At 38.3% G+C, this 16,778-nt stretch overlaps 1 protein-coding gene across 11 annotated transcripts in view; it reads right to left on the reverse strand.

Moving 5' to 3' along the window:
• NCOA7 (nuclear receptor coactivator 7) overlaps positions 1 to 16,778 on the reverse strand; it is a 154,366-nt gene that overhangs the window by 35,801 nt on the left and 101,787 nt on the right. For 10 of the 11 annotated variants that reach the window (XM_082406126.1, XM_082406129.1, XM_082406127.1 and 7 more), the window contains 3 exons: positions 15,980 to 16,164; positions 10,842 to 11,887; positions 9,430 to 9,598 (listed from right to left, as the gene is read on the reverse strand). In XM_082406126.1, coding sequence (XP_082262252.1) covers positions 9,430 to 9,598; positions 10,842 to 11,887; positions 15,980 to 16,164 — 1,400 coding nt within the window. The remainder of the gene's footprint in view (positions 1 to 9,429; positions 9,599 to 10,841; positions 11,888 to 15,979; positions 16,165 to 16,778) is intronic. The other variant, XM_082406131.1, reaches the window with a different exon arrangement.

Raw genomic sequence — 16,778 nt, forward strand, 5'->3', positions numbered from 1 at the left:
CATAAATAATTGAAAATAAGAAAACTTTTAATTTGAATAGGAATTATTGGTTCTTTCTAAGAAAGGAAATATCTCAGTGTTAAGAAAGGAAAAAAGACAATTGTATTTTTTATATAGAAGAGTATCCAAATGTTTGGAATACAATCTATATTGTCTCTAGAAAGTGCGAGGAACTGTTTTCATAAGTCTTATTTATTTATAACTAGCCCAGTGCCTGCCAGGACGTACACACTCAGTAATTGTGCAACTATGATCTAGTTACTTAACCCTCACCATGACTCGTTTTTCAAATTAGGAAATCATGTTTCAAATGGATAATGTATCTCATTCTAGGGCCCACAATTCCTAGGGATTCTCATTCATCTCAGTCCAATTTGGGGGCTCATTATGCCATTGGCCAGAGCCGGGCAGCCCAAGGCTCCACACCTCTTCCAGGGCAGGACACGATTCTGTCTTCTTAGACATCAGATAGCTTCTGGCACAGGCTCGCACAAAGTAAAGGTGCAAAAAATAGATGCTTGTCAATAACAACAACCTTATTGCCTGTGGTACTTTATCAATTTAGGATTATCTTCCCGATAAAATATTCCTTTAGGAGCAATAGTGTTGGGTTTTTTTTGTTGTTGTTGTTTTGTTTTCAAATTGAAGTATAACTTACAATATTATATTAGTTTCAGGTGTACAACATAATGCTTTGGTGTTTTATACATTAGGAAAGGATCACCACAGGCAATCTAGTTACCATTTGTCACCATACAAAGTTATCTATTGTAGATTTCTGATTTGTGGTTACTATGGGATTCATGTATGTTGACCTATAACTACATTTACTTGTTTTAAGCAGGTAATTATTTAAGTTCCACCACATTCTAAAAGATCTACGTTTTTACCCCCCCCCCCCATTTTGTGTTTTTGATGTCATATTTTACATCTTCATGTTTATCCCTTAACTGTTTATTGTAGTTATAGTTGATTTTACAATTTTTTGTCTTTTAATCTTCTTACCGGGACTTCCCTGGTGGCACAGTGGTTAAGAATCCGCCTGCCAATGCAGGGCACACGGGTTCGAGCCCTGGTCCGGGAAGATCCCACATGCCGCGGAGCAACTAAGCCCGTGCGCCACAATTACTGAAGCCTGCGTGCCTAGAGCCCGTGCTCCGCAACAACAGAAGCCACTGCAATGAGAAGCCCGCGCACCACAATGAAGAGTTGGCCCCGCTCATCGCAACTAGAGAAAGCCTGAGCGCAGCAACAAAGATCCAACGCAGCCAAAAATAAATGAATAAAATTTAAAAAAAAAAATCTTTGTACTGGCTTATTTCAGTGGTTGATCCACAGCCTTTACTATATATTTGTCTTTACTAGTGGGATTTTTCCTTTTCTATAAATTCTTCTTGTTGAAGCTTTTTCTCTTCCACTTAGAAAAGATCCTTTGACATTTGCTTTTAGAGTTGGTATAGTATTTATGAACTCCTTGCTTATCTGAGAAGTTCTTTATCTCTCCTATTCTGAATGACAATCTTGCCAAGTAGAGTACCCTCGGTTGTAGGTTTTTCTCTTTCAGCACTTAAAATTTATCATGCCACTCCCTTCTGGCTTGCAAAGTTTCTGCAGAGAAATCAGCTGATAGCCTTATGGGGATTACTTGTACATGACTCTTTTTCTCTTGCTGCCTTTAGAATTCTCTCTTTAAGTTTTGCCATTCTAATTATGATGTGTTGGTGTGGGGTTTCTTTGGGTTCATTTTGTTTGAGACTCTCTGTGCTTCCTATATCTGGATATATGTTTCCTTCTTCAGGTTTGGGAAGTTTTCAGCCATAATTTTATCAAATACATTTTTGACCCTTTTCTTTCTCTTCTCCTTCTGGGACCCCTATAATGTGAATGTTAGTATGCCTGGTGTTGTCCCAAAGGTCCCTTAAACTGTTCTCATATTTTTCTTTTTGCTGTTCTGATTGCATGATTTCCATTATTTTATCTTCCAGATCACTCATGTGTTCTTCTGTACCACCTTGTCTGCTGTTAATTCCTTCTAGTATGTTTTTCATTTTAGTTACTGTAATTCTTCAGTTCTGACTGGTTTTTGTTTTCTAGTTCCTTGTTAAAATTCTCACTCTGTTCATCCATTCTTTTCCCTAGTTCAGTTAGCATTCTTATTACTAATGTTTTGAACTCTTTATCTGGTAAATTATTTATCTCTCTTTCATTAGTTGTTTTTTCAAGGGAGTTTTCTTGTTCTGTTGTTTGAAACAACTGTATCTGTCTCTATGAAATTAAGTCAAACAGTTACCTATCCTGGTGTTGACGGAATGCCCTTGTGTGGAAGCATCCCGACACAGTCTGCATGTGGCTTTGGTGGGAGAGCTAGATATGAAATGAGCACAGGTCATGTCTTTCCCCAGGGTGTGCTGGCAGCTCTCACCTTGGTGGGAGGTGGAGCTGGTGATGGAAGCAACAGAGCCAGAGCCAGGTGTGAGCTGGGGCTTCTCCTGTGCTCAGTGGCTGACACTTCCTCATTGGGGGCAGGGGCAGGTCCCAAGGTGCTGAAGCAGAAGCACTGAGGTTCAGGTTTGAGCTGGTTCTGTCCCCTCTAAGTGTGTGCCCTCCCTGCTCCCAGCATCTGCACCTTTGCCCCAGAGGAGAGCAGCACTGGGGCGGGCACCTGGAGTGGGCCGGGGCAGCTGCTGGGGCAGTCCCAGAATGCCAGTCAGCGCTCCAGACCACACTCAATCTGCCGGCTCCATGAGCACCAGGAATGGCTCCTCTTTCTGCATTCAGAGGCAGTGCCAGGTCCAAGCTGGCTCCTTCCCCACAGCTGTGCACTCTCCTCGGCAAGAGCAGCCTTAGCCCTAGCGGGGAGCTGCATCAGAGAACAAGAGGGGCCCAGACATGCACTGGGGTGGTCATGGGAAACTGCCCATGGGAAACCAGTCAGCATCCTGGGCAGTTTCATCCATCTGCTTCCTCCGCCTTGTTTCAGGAGAAAGCAAGTGTGTGCGTGCTCTTCAGGAGCAGAGTCTAAGTTCCTTGCAGCCCCCCTGCTATTCCCACTGGTCTTCAAACAAGCCAACGGGTATCATCTTCCCTGTACTGGACCCCAGGGCAGGGGCACCCAATATGTGGTTCAAACCGCCCACTCCTCAGGGAGGATCTCCCAGCCCATGTAATCTCCTTCCTTTTCTGTGTCTCCTCCTAGAGGCACAGGTCCTGACCTGATCATTTCTCTTCCCTTTCTGACTTTGTGTGGATCATTTTTTACAGCCTTGGTTGTACAAGAGTCTTTCTGCCAGTTTCCAGTTTGTTTTCAGTGAGAATTGCTCTACATGAAGATGTATTTTTGATGTGTTCGTGGCAGAAGATGAGCTCAGTGTCTTCCTACTCCATCATCTTGATCTTTAAAATTATTACACTATTATTGACTATATTCCCTGTACTGTACATATATCCCAGGACTTACTTTATACTTGGAAGTTTGTACCTCTTAATCCCCTTCACTTATCTTGCCAATCCCCATGGCAACCATCCAGTTTGTTTTCTGTATCTGTGAGTTGGTTTCTGTTTTGTTATGTTTGTTCATTTAAATTGTTTTCTAGATTCCATGTAAGTGAAATCATACAGTATTTATCTTTCTCTGTCTTACTTATTACACTTAGCATAACACACTCTAGGTCCATCCATATTGTTGCAAATGGCAAGATTTCATTCTTTTCTATTATGGCTGAGTGATATTCCATTGTGTTTCTTCCTTACCCATTCATCTATCGATGGACACTTAGATTGCTTCCATACCTTGTTTATTGTAAATAATGCTGCAATGAACAATGGGATGCATATAACTTTTTGACTTAGTGTTGTTTTCTTCAGATATATACCCAGAAGTGGAATTGCTAGACTGTGTGGCAGTTCCTTTTTTAATTTTTTGCAGAACCTCCATACTGTTCTCCATAGTGGTTGTACCAATTTGCATTCCCACCAACAGTGCATGAGGCTTCCTTTTCTCCACATCCTCACCAACACTTGTTACTTCTTGTCTTTTTGATGACAGCCATTCTGACAGGTGTGAGGTAGTATCTAATCATGATTTAGAATTTATTTATTTATTTTTGGCTGTGTTGGGTCTTTGTTGCTGCGTGCAGGCTTTCTCTAGTTGTGGTGAGTGGGCGTCTCACTGCGGTGGCTTCTCTTGTTGCAGAGCACGGGCTCTAGGCGCTTGGGCTTCAGTAGTTGTGGTGCACAGGCTTAGTTGCTCCGCGGCATGTGGGATCTTCCCAGACCAGGGCTCAAACCCGTGTCCCCTGCATTGGCAGGCAGATTCTTAACCACTGCGCCACCAGAGAAGTCCTCTAATCATGATTTTGATTTGCATTTCCCTGATGATTAGTGATTTGAGCATCTTTTCACATGCCTGTTGGCCATCTGTATGTCTTCTTTGGAAAAATGTCTATTCAGCTCCTCTGCCCACTTTTTAACTGAGTTGTATGAGATCTTTATGTTTGAGTTCTTCATGTGTTTTGGATATTAATCCCTTATCAGACATATAATTTGCAAATATCTTCTCCCTTTCAGTAGGTTGCTTTTTCATTTTGTTGATCATTTCCTTCACTGTGCAAAACCTTTTTAGTCTGATGTAGTCCTATTTGTTTATTTTTGCTTCTGTTGCCCTTGCCCAAGGAGACATATCCAAAACAATACTGCTGAGACCGATGTCAAAGAGCTTATTGCCTATGTTTTCTTCAAGGAGTTTTATGGTTTCAGGTCTTACATTTACATTTTTAATTTATTTTATTTTTGTATGTGGTGTAAAAAAGTGGTCCAGTTTTCCCAGCACCATTTATTGAAGAGACTGTCTTTGCCCCCATATTCTTGCCTCCTTTTTTGTAAATTAATTGACCATAAAAATGTGGGTTTATTTTGGGGCTCTCCATTCTGTTCCATTGATCTATGTATGTTTGGTGCCAGTATCATACTGCTTGGATTACTATAGCTTTGTATTATAGTTTGAAATCAGGGAGTGTGATGCCTCCAGCTTTGTTCTTCTTTCTCAAGATTGCTTTGGTTATTTGGGGGGTTTTGTGGTACCATACAAATTTTAAGATTATTTGTCCTATGTCTATGAAAAACACCATTGGAATTTTGATAAGTATTGCATTGAACCTGTGGTATGGACATTTTAACAATATTATTCCAATCCATGAGCATGGGATAGCTTTCCATTTATTTGTGCCTTCCTTGATTTCTTTCGTCAGTGTCTTATAGATTTCAGCATTTAGGTCTTTTACCTCCTTGGTTAAATTTATTCCTAGGTGTTTTATTCTCTTTGATACAATTGTAATTGGAATTATTCTCTTAATTTCTTTCTGATAATTCATTATTAGCATACAGAAACAACTGATTTTTGTATATTGATTTTTGTATTCTGCAACTTACTGAATCATTTATTAGTTCTAAGAGGTTATTTTTTTGTTTTTGTTGGACTCTTTAGGGTTTTCTATATATGATATTGTGTTATCTACAAATAGTGACAGTTTTACTTCTTCCTTTCTGGATGACTTTTATTTCTTTTTCTTGTCTGATTGCTGTAGTTAGGACTTCCAATACTATGTTGAATAAAAGTGGCAAGAGTGGGTATCCCTGCCTTGTTCCTGATCTTAGAGGAAAAATTTTTCAGCTGAAGTGAGTCCTTTGTATGCAGCATATAGACAGGTCTTGTTTTATCTATTCAGCCACCCTGTGTCTCATGATTGAAACATTTACTGCATTTATATTTAAGTCATTATTGATAGGCGTGTACTTATTGCCATTTGGTTCATTGTTTTCTGGTTGTTTTTGTAGTTCTTCTGTCCCTTTCTTCTTCTCTTGGTCTCTTCCCTTGTGGTTCAGTAATTTTCTTTAATGCTATGTTTGGGTTCCTTTCTCTTTATTTGCTTGTATCTATTGTAGGCTTTTGTTTATGGTTACCATGAGGTTCATACATATTGACATGTGTGTGTATGTACATGTATATACATATGTATACATATGCATACACACACATGTACATATACATGTGTATATATATATATAGTCTATTTTAAGCTCATAGTCATGTAAGTTCAAACATATCCCAAAAGCACTACATTTTTACCACTCCCCTCCATGTATTATGTTTTATGACATCCTATTTTACCTTTTATTTTGTGTATACCTTAACCATTTATTGTAGTTATAGTTGATTTTACTCCTTTTGTCTTTTAACCTTCACAGTAGCTTTTTAAGTGGTTAATCCACTGCCTTTACTATATATTTGCTTTTATCAGTAAGATATTTTTTTCATATATATTTTTATTTCTAGTTATGGTCTTATCTTTTCTGTTTAAAGAAGACCTTTTAACACTTCTTGTAAGACCTGTTAGTTCAGTAGTGATGAGCTCCTTTAGTTTTTGCTTGTTTGCTCTGTATCTCTCCTTCAATTCTGAATGATAAACTTGCCAGGTAGAGTATTCTTGATTTTAAGTATATTTCCTTTCTACATTTTAAATATATCCTGCCACACACCCTGGCCTGCAAAGTTTCTGTTGAAAAATCAGCTAATATCTTATGGGGCTTCCCTTGTATGTGACTAGCTGTTTTTCTCTTGCTGCCTTCAAAATTCTCTTTAACTTCTGCCTTGTTAATTATATCTTGGTATGTATCTCTTTGGGTTCATCTTGTTCGGGACTCTCTGTGATTCCTGGACTTGGATGTCTGTTTCTTTCCCCAGGTTAGGAAAGTTTTCAGCCATTATTTCTTCAGATAAGTTTTCTGCCCCTTTCTCCCTTCTTTTTCTGGGACCCCTATTATGCAAATGTTAGTGCATTTGATATTGTCCCAGAAGTCCCTTAAACTACCTGCATTTAAAGTTTTTTCTTTTTGCTGTTCTTATTGGGTAATTTCCACTATATTATGTCTTCCAGATCACTGATCTGTTCTTCTGTATCATCTAATCTGCTGTTGATTAGGAACAATAGAGAGGAATAGTGAAACATGTTTGTGAACTTAAGTCAACAGGAAAACATTAAGGAGCTGCGGTACATTGCATGAGCCAAAGAGACCTGCCCATGAGAGTACACTGTCACACAGAAGGTCTATGAGAGCATCTTATGACCTAGAAAGAAAGCCACTGCTAGGGCAACTTCACTCTGCTGCTGAAACTCCAATGATATGAAGACCCATTAAATAGAAAGGCAAGAAGAAATGCTCAGTTTGATGTAGCAAGGGAATCCAGAAATTATCATCAGAGTGAGAAAAGCACTGCACGCCACTTCCTAGCTCCTTAAGGACTTTGTTGAGCTTAAAGTCCTGAAGAATTTCATAAATTGGAAATAAAAATGAACTTTTATTTCTTGTGCACTTGGAGTTCTGGGTGGGAGTGAACTATAGAATTTCTTCATCTTTCCCTATCTTAAACTAAAATGTAGCTTTACTTAAGGGTAGGTAGAGATGGAAATACATAAAGGAACAACTGAAAAAAAATTCCTAACATCTACACAAAAAATCATTAACATAGTGAGATAATGTCTCCCAGAAAAATCTTTGGTTAATTAATGAATAGCTTAAGAAAGAAAACTAAGAATGTCAGGTTATTTGTTAGCCAAAGACAAATAAATCATGGACACTATAAAACACAATGTAATAGAATTCAACAAGTGACCTACTTTAAAAAGCTCACAAAAACCACCTCTGTATGAGGTCAAAGAGAAGTACTATTTCAGCATTACAGACTTATTCTGGGTTAAAGAATGACAGTAAAATAACTACATGTGTGAGATTGCAAAAAATTTACTCTAGAAGATTCCTTGGTATGCAGAAGTCTCATTAAAGATAATAAAATTGAAAAATCCTAATGTCCTCATATTATAAACAGTACATTTCTCCAGAGAAAAAAACATATGATAGGTAGTTTTCCTGACGGATGAGGAATCCACATAACCTAAATGTGGCTGAAAGTTTCAGTGCTTTGTTTTCCCCACCTTTAAAATCAGTTTGACCATCTATGACATCTGATTCTAGAACTCTGATTTTAACAAGGTTTCAGAAATTTATTATTTAAAAATATTTCAACAGAAGAAATGTGAAAGACACACATTTTCTTTGTATCTCCTCAGTGTCCCTAGTTTAAAGTTTCGTGGAGATAGCATTGGGGCTGCAAGCATAGGACAGGAGTGTATTTTGTAAATAGGAAACAGATTATGTTTAACATCTATGTAAACATGGGTCTGTGTCTAAGACAGAAAAAATATTAACAAATTTGTTCATTAAAATCCTATTAATTATCTTCACATTAAACTATGATTTATTAAAATCAGGCAACTCGATGAGAATTATCATTCTGGGTACTAATCAGCCAGAAGGTGTGCTCGTGCTTGAAATTTAATTTTGCTTTATTAAAAATTCATGCTTGGGAGTTCCCTGGCGGTCCAGTGGTTAAGACTTGGTGCTTTCACTGCTGTGGGCCCGGGTTCAATCCCTGGTTGAGGAAATAAGATCCCACAAGCCACAAAGTGCAGCCAAATAAATAAATGAAATGACCTCTTCACTACTGAGATATCAGGGGGAAAGTTCATTTTAAAAAAAAATAAAAATTCATGCTTATGGACGCTCAGTGAGTATTTGTTCTTGGTAGGTATGTTAGCCAAAAAGTATGCCTTGATGACTAGTTAGGAGAAGGAAAAATGTGTGGATTTAACAATTTTGAAAACTAATTGCAAGGCCTTTGTAAAGAAATTTTTATTCTATTACATACAAAAGAAAAACAATTTTTTCTAAAAATGTTTCCTAAATATTTCTATTATAAAGATGTCTTCAGTGACGTACGGCTGAAGAATGTCCATGTCACTATCCCTGCTATGCTAGACTGTCACATCACCAATAAATTTTCTTCTTTGGCAATTTAAAAATACAAATCTCTTTAGAGGTATATAGCCCCTCGAGCGCACCCAGGTGATCTCATGTTACACTTCTCATGCTGTTGAGTCACAGATACTTTTCTCCATAAGGTGAAAGTAATCTTTAGTCCCCCCAGAATAACAGGCACTTTAAAATTAAAATCATGCCTCTCTATTGCACTTGGGGTTTGGATCTGCTCCATCATATTCCTTTATTCCCAACAGAATAGCACTTCCAATTACTGGCACTTTAGAATATCTCAATCTTCCTTCATTTAAAATTCAACTGGGTAGAAAGTTTTGAAAGTGGTTCGGCACACAGTACCTATGATGATCTCAAATTTGCTATATTGAAAACACCCTTTAGCAGAAAGCTACTGAAATAATATCCTTCTAGAAATTCTAAAATGTACAATTAAGAGAAACCTATTATTCAAGAATAAAATTATTTCAAGATTAAATTAAAAATCAAGATGCAATTAGAATCTACTTGACCAACAGAATTCCCATTCTAGCTCACACTCACCTCTCCCGAGGAACAGCAAACCAGTACTCTGGTTGCTTTCTTCGTTTGCCATACTGCTGGACCATGGCTGCAGTGTGAGTGGCAAAGGACTTTCTCATTGGTTTTCCCACTTTAATGCACAGAAACATGGGTGGAGTCTTGCTTTTCTCTTCTTTTGAAGGAAGTATATCTGAATCAACATGAAAAAAATTTCCTCATTATTGACGATATTGGTGATAGTTGGCATAAACATCATACAACATCGTCATATTAGGACTAATTAAATTTTTCAGATCTTCTTTAGCACAAAAGGAAAAAGCTTTGGATGCTTCAGGTTTGTCTACATCACATGAGATGCTACAAACTTAGGAATAAGGATAAAAACCAACACACAAAACAGCAAAGGGTGGAGAATTGTGACAACCCACAAGAATACATATTAATGAACGGTACTGAGGACCCAACCACACCATAACGCAATTCAGTTTAGAACTGAAATACCTTCAAAAACCTTTTAAAACTCCTTTAGGTTTAGAAATACAAAGTGAAAAAGGAAAGTTACCTGAAAGATGTAAAAAAGCAAACTACTTTTGAAATAAAATTCTATATCATAGTTTAATGTTCAAAATAGATAGCATATATTGCTAGTTTTTCCCAATTACAGTTGAGCCCTGAACAAAACAGGGTTTAGAGGCGCTGAAACCTGTGCAGTTAAAAATCTGTGTATAACTTTAGAGTCGGCCCTCCATGGATTTAACCAACCATGGATGGCGTAGTACTGAATTTCGTATTTATTGAAAAAAATCTGTGTATAAGTGGACCTATGCAGTTCAAAACCTTCTAATGTAAAGATATACCCTATTGAGAAAATACTGTTCTCAAATAATTATACTACTTTTGCTATTGCATGTACAAGTTTTAGGAAGGCAGCTATACAGGCATACCTTGGAGATATTTGTAGGTTTGGTTCCTGACCATCACAATAAAGTGAATATCGCAATCTAGTAAGTAACACAAATGTTTTGGTTTCCCAGTGCATATAAAAGTTATGTTTATACTATACTGTAGTCTGTTAAGTGTGCAATAGTATTATGTCTAAAAAGGTACATCTTAAAGAATCCCTTATTGCTAAAAAATGCTAACCATCATCTGAGCCTTCAGTGAGCTATAGCAGTAATATCAAAGATCACTGATCACAGATCACCATGATAATGAAATGAAGTCTGAAATATTGCAAGAATTACCAAAATGTGACACAGAGACATGAAGTGGGCAAATACTGTCGGAAACAAGGTGCCCATAGACTTGCTTAACACAGGGTTGCCACAATCTTCAATTTGTAAAAAAAAGAAAAAGAAATGCAATATCTGTGAAGCACAATAAAACAAGATATGCCTATACAACAGAATATAAAGAAATTAAAAATGGCTTACCTTCAATGGGTACCTGAATTCTCTTTAAAAGCCATAACTGAATTTCAGATTTATTATCCATTTGTGCACCTTGGCAGCTGTTGTCCAGAGTAGATTCCAAAGAGGAGTCTGGATACACTTTATTCATATTTTCTTCTGTAGAAGAGCCTAGTTGCAATGGAAGGGGTGCTCTCTCTTTCACCCAGGTTTTAGCTGGCTGTTCACTGCCCTCAATTGGGGGATCACCTTCCTGGGGAAGAGAACTGCTAAGAGTGATGTCTATTCCCACTGGCTCAATACTTTTGCCATCACTTAATTCTGCCTTCTGCAAGTTATCAGGTAACTGTGACCCTTCTTTGTTCTTATTAAGGTAATATTCAATGAGCTTAACTTTACCTAGATCTTCATGGATGTTCAATGTGTTTTCCACCTGGCTTTCTGGGGAACCAGACTGCTTGTCCACCTCTGGCATTATATCTTGCTTCTCACAGGTTTCTAAATCTAGGGTTCCCTTCAATTCAGCATCACACTCTGTTCCTGAAAAGTTCAGGGCTGACTGCACCTGCATTTCCGTAGTAGAACTGATTATTTGTGATTTAGTCTTCCTTAGCTCTGCTGGGTCAAGAGAAAGGCACTCCTTTGAGGTGTCTCTTTTGTCCATTCCACTATCATTTTGAGAAGAAACTTCTTCCAAGTCAACGAAGTCGTCTTCTTCTCCTAAGAGAGAATTTTCTTTGGCTATAGATTCAAACGCAGCCTGAGTGTCAGAAAGTTCCTTGCTAACTGTAGCTACTGCAGTAGACCGTTTGATTGCCTCTGCAGAGAATTCCAGTTTCTTTAACTTGTCTGACACAGAGCTGTCTGAGGGCTTCTTTTCTGTGTATTCTGTTGACTTCTCCAAAGGTCTTGTTGTTTTGGAATCTGAAGTGATGGTTCTCTCTCCATTCTGCTGCCGTTTTTCTTTGTTGAGAGATTTGAACTTACTGAATGGGTTGATATCCTTTTCTGAAGCCAGGTCTTCCCATTCTCCAGGCCTGTACAGAGGACAAAGATCCTGAGGTAGGTCACTGTGGGGGGAAAAATGGTGGGTGCACATGGAATGTTAAAAACAAAAACAAAAACGAAATGGATGAAAGGCAAAAACCAAAACAAAACCCAACCAAAAACCAAAACATAAATATATAACAACTTAAATTTATGTTTAAAGGACTTTAAAATAAGGAAATGAAATCCAGAAATTGACTTCAAAATGAAAAATAAAATCAACTATAAAAAGTGGCAAAATAAAGAACCATGACAGTTGCTCGCATATCCTATTAGAAGCAAATGAATAGTATTTGAGGTCATTTATGAACATGGATATGTCACCCACCAGATTTTTAATGATGAAATAATGTTTCTGATTTTCATGAAGGACAAAGGAGAGGGACTGTTTCAGTACTATGACTAAAATTCCTTAGATATTCAAGGCTTTTCCTTTTTTATAAAATAGTACATAAACCAACTACATTAATTCTGAATGGCTCATTGACTGAGTATCTACTCATTTAACTGCTCTATAAAATGACTGACACTGAACCATAATTTTGGAAGATCCGATGCTTCCAATAAAAGACATCCTTCTACTCCTGAAGGAGATGCAAGAGGATTATTTCCACTATTATTGTGGATATATAGCACCTGCTCCATTTTACAGTTTAAAATTTTATAGTTACCTGGGACACAGTCAATTGTTTTTCCTTAATAACAGATGCTTTACTACCCAGATTTGAGGTTTTATCAGTTACTCATTGCCATAAAGTAAAATTGATATTGTAATAAAAGAGTTAAGAAAGTTATACTAATTATTATAAGTAAGAGCTCATTTAATTTACTTTTCTATAAAATTTTAAACTGGGACACAGTTAATTGTTTTTCCTTAATAACAGATGCATTACTACCCAGATTTGATTTACACAGAAAATATTGATTAAACATGCTCTCCAAAGTGTAAAATAAATTGTCAAGAAACACTTTTTTAAATCTGTATTTCTGCTTATCTTAGTGTCGATACTGGGTTAAAACACAGAGGTATAAAAACCCTATTTAAAAATAACATTTTTGGATTTCAGAAATAAATTTTCCAAAAAGGCTAGATCATATTCAGGTAATACTTTATTATTCTGGTTTTGAAATAATTATGACAATACTCAACAAAGTGCCAGGAAGTTCAAGTTACTGAACTTGAACTGTCTCCCCAAAGTTACAGAATAAATCACTCGCATGGAACATCCATGCTTTTTCCAGTTCAAAATAAAAGCCTATGTAATTGTTAGGCTCTGACAAATGCTTTAAAAGGCCTCTAATTCATAATTCATTACAATTCAATAACCATTCATCGAGCCCCTAAACGCCATATGCTAAAAGACAATTGTGACAGTATCTCTGCTCTGCAGGAACCTGCACATACAAAAGTGTTCAGCTCAACATGAGCATCTCAGGAGATGTTAAAGATGCTTCAATCCTAGAGTCAAATAAGTTAGTGTAATGTAGTATAATTTCCATTTTCAGACCCAAAATTTCATTTGGCACATTAAAGGCCAAAGTAAGTCCTGTAACAAAGAAGCCCAGCTTTTCACATACTTAACTAGCAAATTAATAAGCAAAACCATCTTCCATGAACACCTAGGCCCCTTCCTCATCTCTTCATTCTCGAGCTACCTTGACCCCCACAAAGAATGCATTCAACTGCACTCTAATCAGCCTCCTATATTACCTTCTTGTCTATCCCTCCCTTCTTGTTCTACCTAATCCAAGCCGGGATTAATTCAGCCATCTCTTTTTCTGCATCACAACTGCCAAGCTCTGCTGGGGCAAAGCACATAGTGGTGTCAACTGGCTCTGCTGTTAATTAATGTTTTCTAGACTCAGCCAGAGACCTAATGCTGACCAATAAGCCTTTCGGTGGTTCTGTTCCTAGTCTCCATGGCAGCTGGAGTTACAAAATGTCTTACACAAAATATATAAAGCCTGAAGGTGAGGATGGAGAGATTTTACACATGCACACACACACACACACACACACACTCTTTTAAAAACTATTTGCACGTGGCAGCTAGATAATTTGCACTTCTTGTTTTACCATACAACTTTAAATAATGAAATTTAAACTACTTTAAACAATTGATGGAATTCTGAGGTCAATACCAAGTTCATTTCACACTGATTCCACTACCACATTCTATTTTGCTCATTGGTGCACATACTGTTCATTAGCCTAAGAAGTCTTTATATACCTGCATCCGTGGTAGCAATCACTGTACAATTCTGAAATAATTTCAACACATTAGGAGCCAATTCTCAACTCCTCTCTCTCCCCCCATCTACAGCATTAGGCCCGGATCATGAAACACAATCTCACATTTAGAGAAATCTTTCTGTAAGAATGTACCTTCCCTATTATTAAAAGAATACTTAACATCCTAAGCTGAAGATGTGTAACAGTATTACTCCACTAGAAGCCATCATTGGGCAAGAAATGCCCCTATCTGCCTGTCTATCCACTTCCAAACTTAACTGTATCTTTACCTACTCTTATCTTCTTTCTTCTTGTCACCCCATGTTCACACTTTCTTCCCAAAAGTAACTCTTTCACTCCCTCTCCTCCTTCTCATCTAAAATTCCAAGGTAGCTGGACACTCCTTCACGTGGTTCTCATGGAATGCCGTGTGCACGTCTATATCTACAGTGCTGTTCAATTACCACTTCTCTCCACCTGTCGCACCCAGTAAACTGCAGGACAGGGGCCGTGACCCACTTATCTTCATATCCTTGCCACACAATAGACGCGCACTAAGATGCATTAGAAGCCTCAATCTGCGTGAATAAAAGATTCCCACAGAACAATGATTAGAGTTTCAGATATGAACTGAAGGTTCAAATAAACAGCCTATACTTATTAGGTATCAGGTTATTTTCTAAGAGTTTTGGTATATCAATGCTTTTAGATCTTGTAACAGCTCTGCAAGCTGAAGAATACTATTAATTCCATTTTACAGATGAGAAAACCGAGGCTCAAGATTCAGTCACTCGTGAAGGTCGAGGAGCCGTAAGTGGCAGAGCCAGGGAAACCCAGGCATCATCATGCAGGACTGCCTGGTCTGCTACACTGCCTCCTAAACCTCTAGGCGCTTCTGCCAGAACTTGGAAACTACCCAGTGACCACGCTCCAGTGGTTCCTTCAGTGGCTGGGCATGTAAGGGTCTAGTGGATCAGATCCTAAGGACTGTAGAAGTCCAGGGGAACCTGCTGGCATAAACCCCTAGGGATGGTGTCTGGGTTAGTTCCCTAGTTACCTTCCCTTCTTTTCCTGAGTCCAAGGGGCTAGCTTCCCTTTGTCCTGTTGGACCCACTGCTTTGCCTTTACCTTGCTATCACTGAGAGTTTCTAAAGAGTTTTACTGCTAGCACATATATAGTATACAGAAATAGGCACATTGACAAAATGACAGAAACAGTCAGATTATCCCTACAAGTGAATCGATTCTCTGAGTTTTCTTAAACTCTTTCTTCGTGGGGAGCTTCTTTAAATCAAAATACTCAGTTTTAGAAGGCAAAAGTAATCAGGACTAAAGTAATATCCATCTACATTTCAGAGGCAAAACAAACTACTATGACAGCCTTTGCACACCACTTAAGGTATTCTGGCTACAGGGGCAGTGCCTCTGCACGTCCACGCAAATCTCTCTCCACATGGGATTAAGGAAATACACGAGCTGGGAAGATTGCCTATCCTAGAATTTGAATGAGGAAGAACGTAACTCTGCTTACCAACTAAACCAAAGAGAAAATACTATTCTCTTATCGATATTCAGACAAATATTTTCAGAGAAGCTTCATTTATTCTTTCATAAATTAAGAACATGCATTGCTCTTCAGAACAATAAGCCAAAGAAATACCATTTTTACGTGATTTTTTGATTTGAATGTTTCACTCTTCCTTATTGACCTTATCATTTCCATTTCCTCTCCTTTTTCTATTTTTTAAAATTTAGTGCACAAATATTCTACCTTCAAATTCACCTCTACACAATCTCTCACTCCTGCCAATGCCCTCACTTTTTAATTGCATTTAATTCTCCCAATACCCCTTTTTCTGGTAAACAAAGAAAGATCTCTTACGATGGCAAGGCATCTTTGATCTTCATGTGGGAGATGTCATTGTAGAGTGCGATGGAAACAACCTCTTCCATGGGGCAAATGAGGCCGTACTCCTCACACCCATTTTCAATGACCAGGGGATCGGACTTATGAGGGTCAAACATGATATTGTTAGGAGTAACGATCATGACACCTCCGACCACACCCTGAAGAAAAAGACAGTACAGAGTCGCTACAGGCAAGATGCAACCACCATAGCAGCTTTCATGAACTTATGTTGCCATTCCATTGACCTTCTGAACCACGGTATCCTACAGGGAGGGCAATTGCATCCCCTCTACGAGGGCTGGAAAAAACAGGCTGACAAAATACAACGTTGGGTGTGGTGTGCTGAGCAGAGAAACAGGCTTGCCTCGCTGGCAATCAGCTGAGCCTGGTTCTAGCATGGCTGCTGCAGTAGTACAATTGTGGTAGGATCTTGGGTTTCACATGTATGTCTCAGATTCGCCAACTCCCTGTCTGTAAAATGAGAAGGGCTGTCCCAGGTACCTTCCCAATTGAGAGCTGGGTACTCTACAATCCACTCAGCACATATTCACTACCTGTCCAGCAAGTGCCTGGTACTGTGCTAGGGGAGCAGCTGTACTTCTAATATTTTGCTCTAAGATGCTTAGAAAGCCCACATTCAGCAAAATTTGACACAAATAGGAGTAGGAAATTTTTGCAGACAAAAGTGAATATATCCAAACTATGGAAACCGAAAGCAAAGAACAGTAGCTTGGTGGGAACTTAAAGTCTGAAACTTGGTCAGTTTACATGG

This window comes from Balaenoptera borealis, assembly GCF_965194805.1.
Source record: "Balaenoptera borealis genome assembly, chromosome: 9".
NCBI lineage: Eukaryota > Metazoa > Chordata > Mammalia > Artiodactyla > Balaenopteridae > Balaenoptera > Balaenoptera borealis.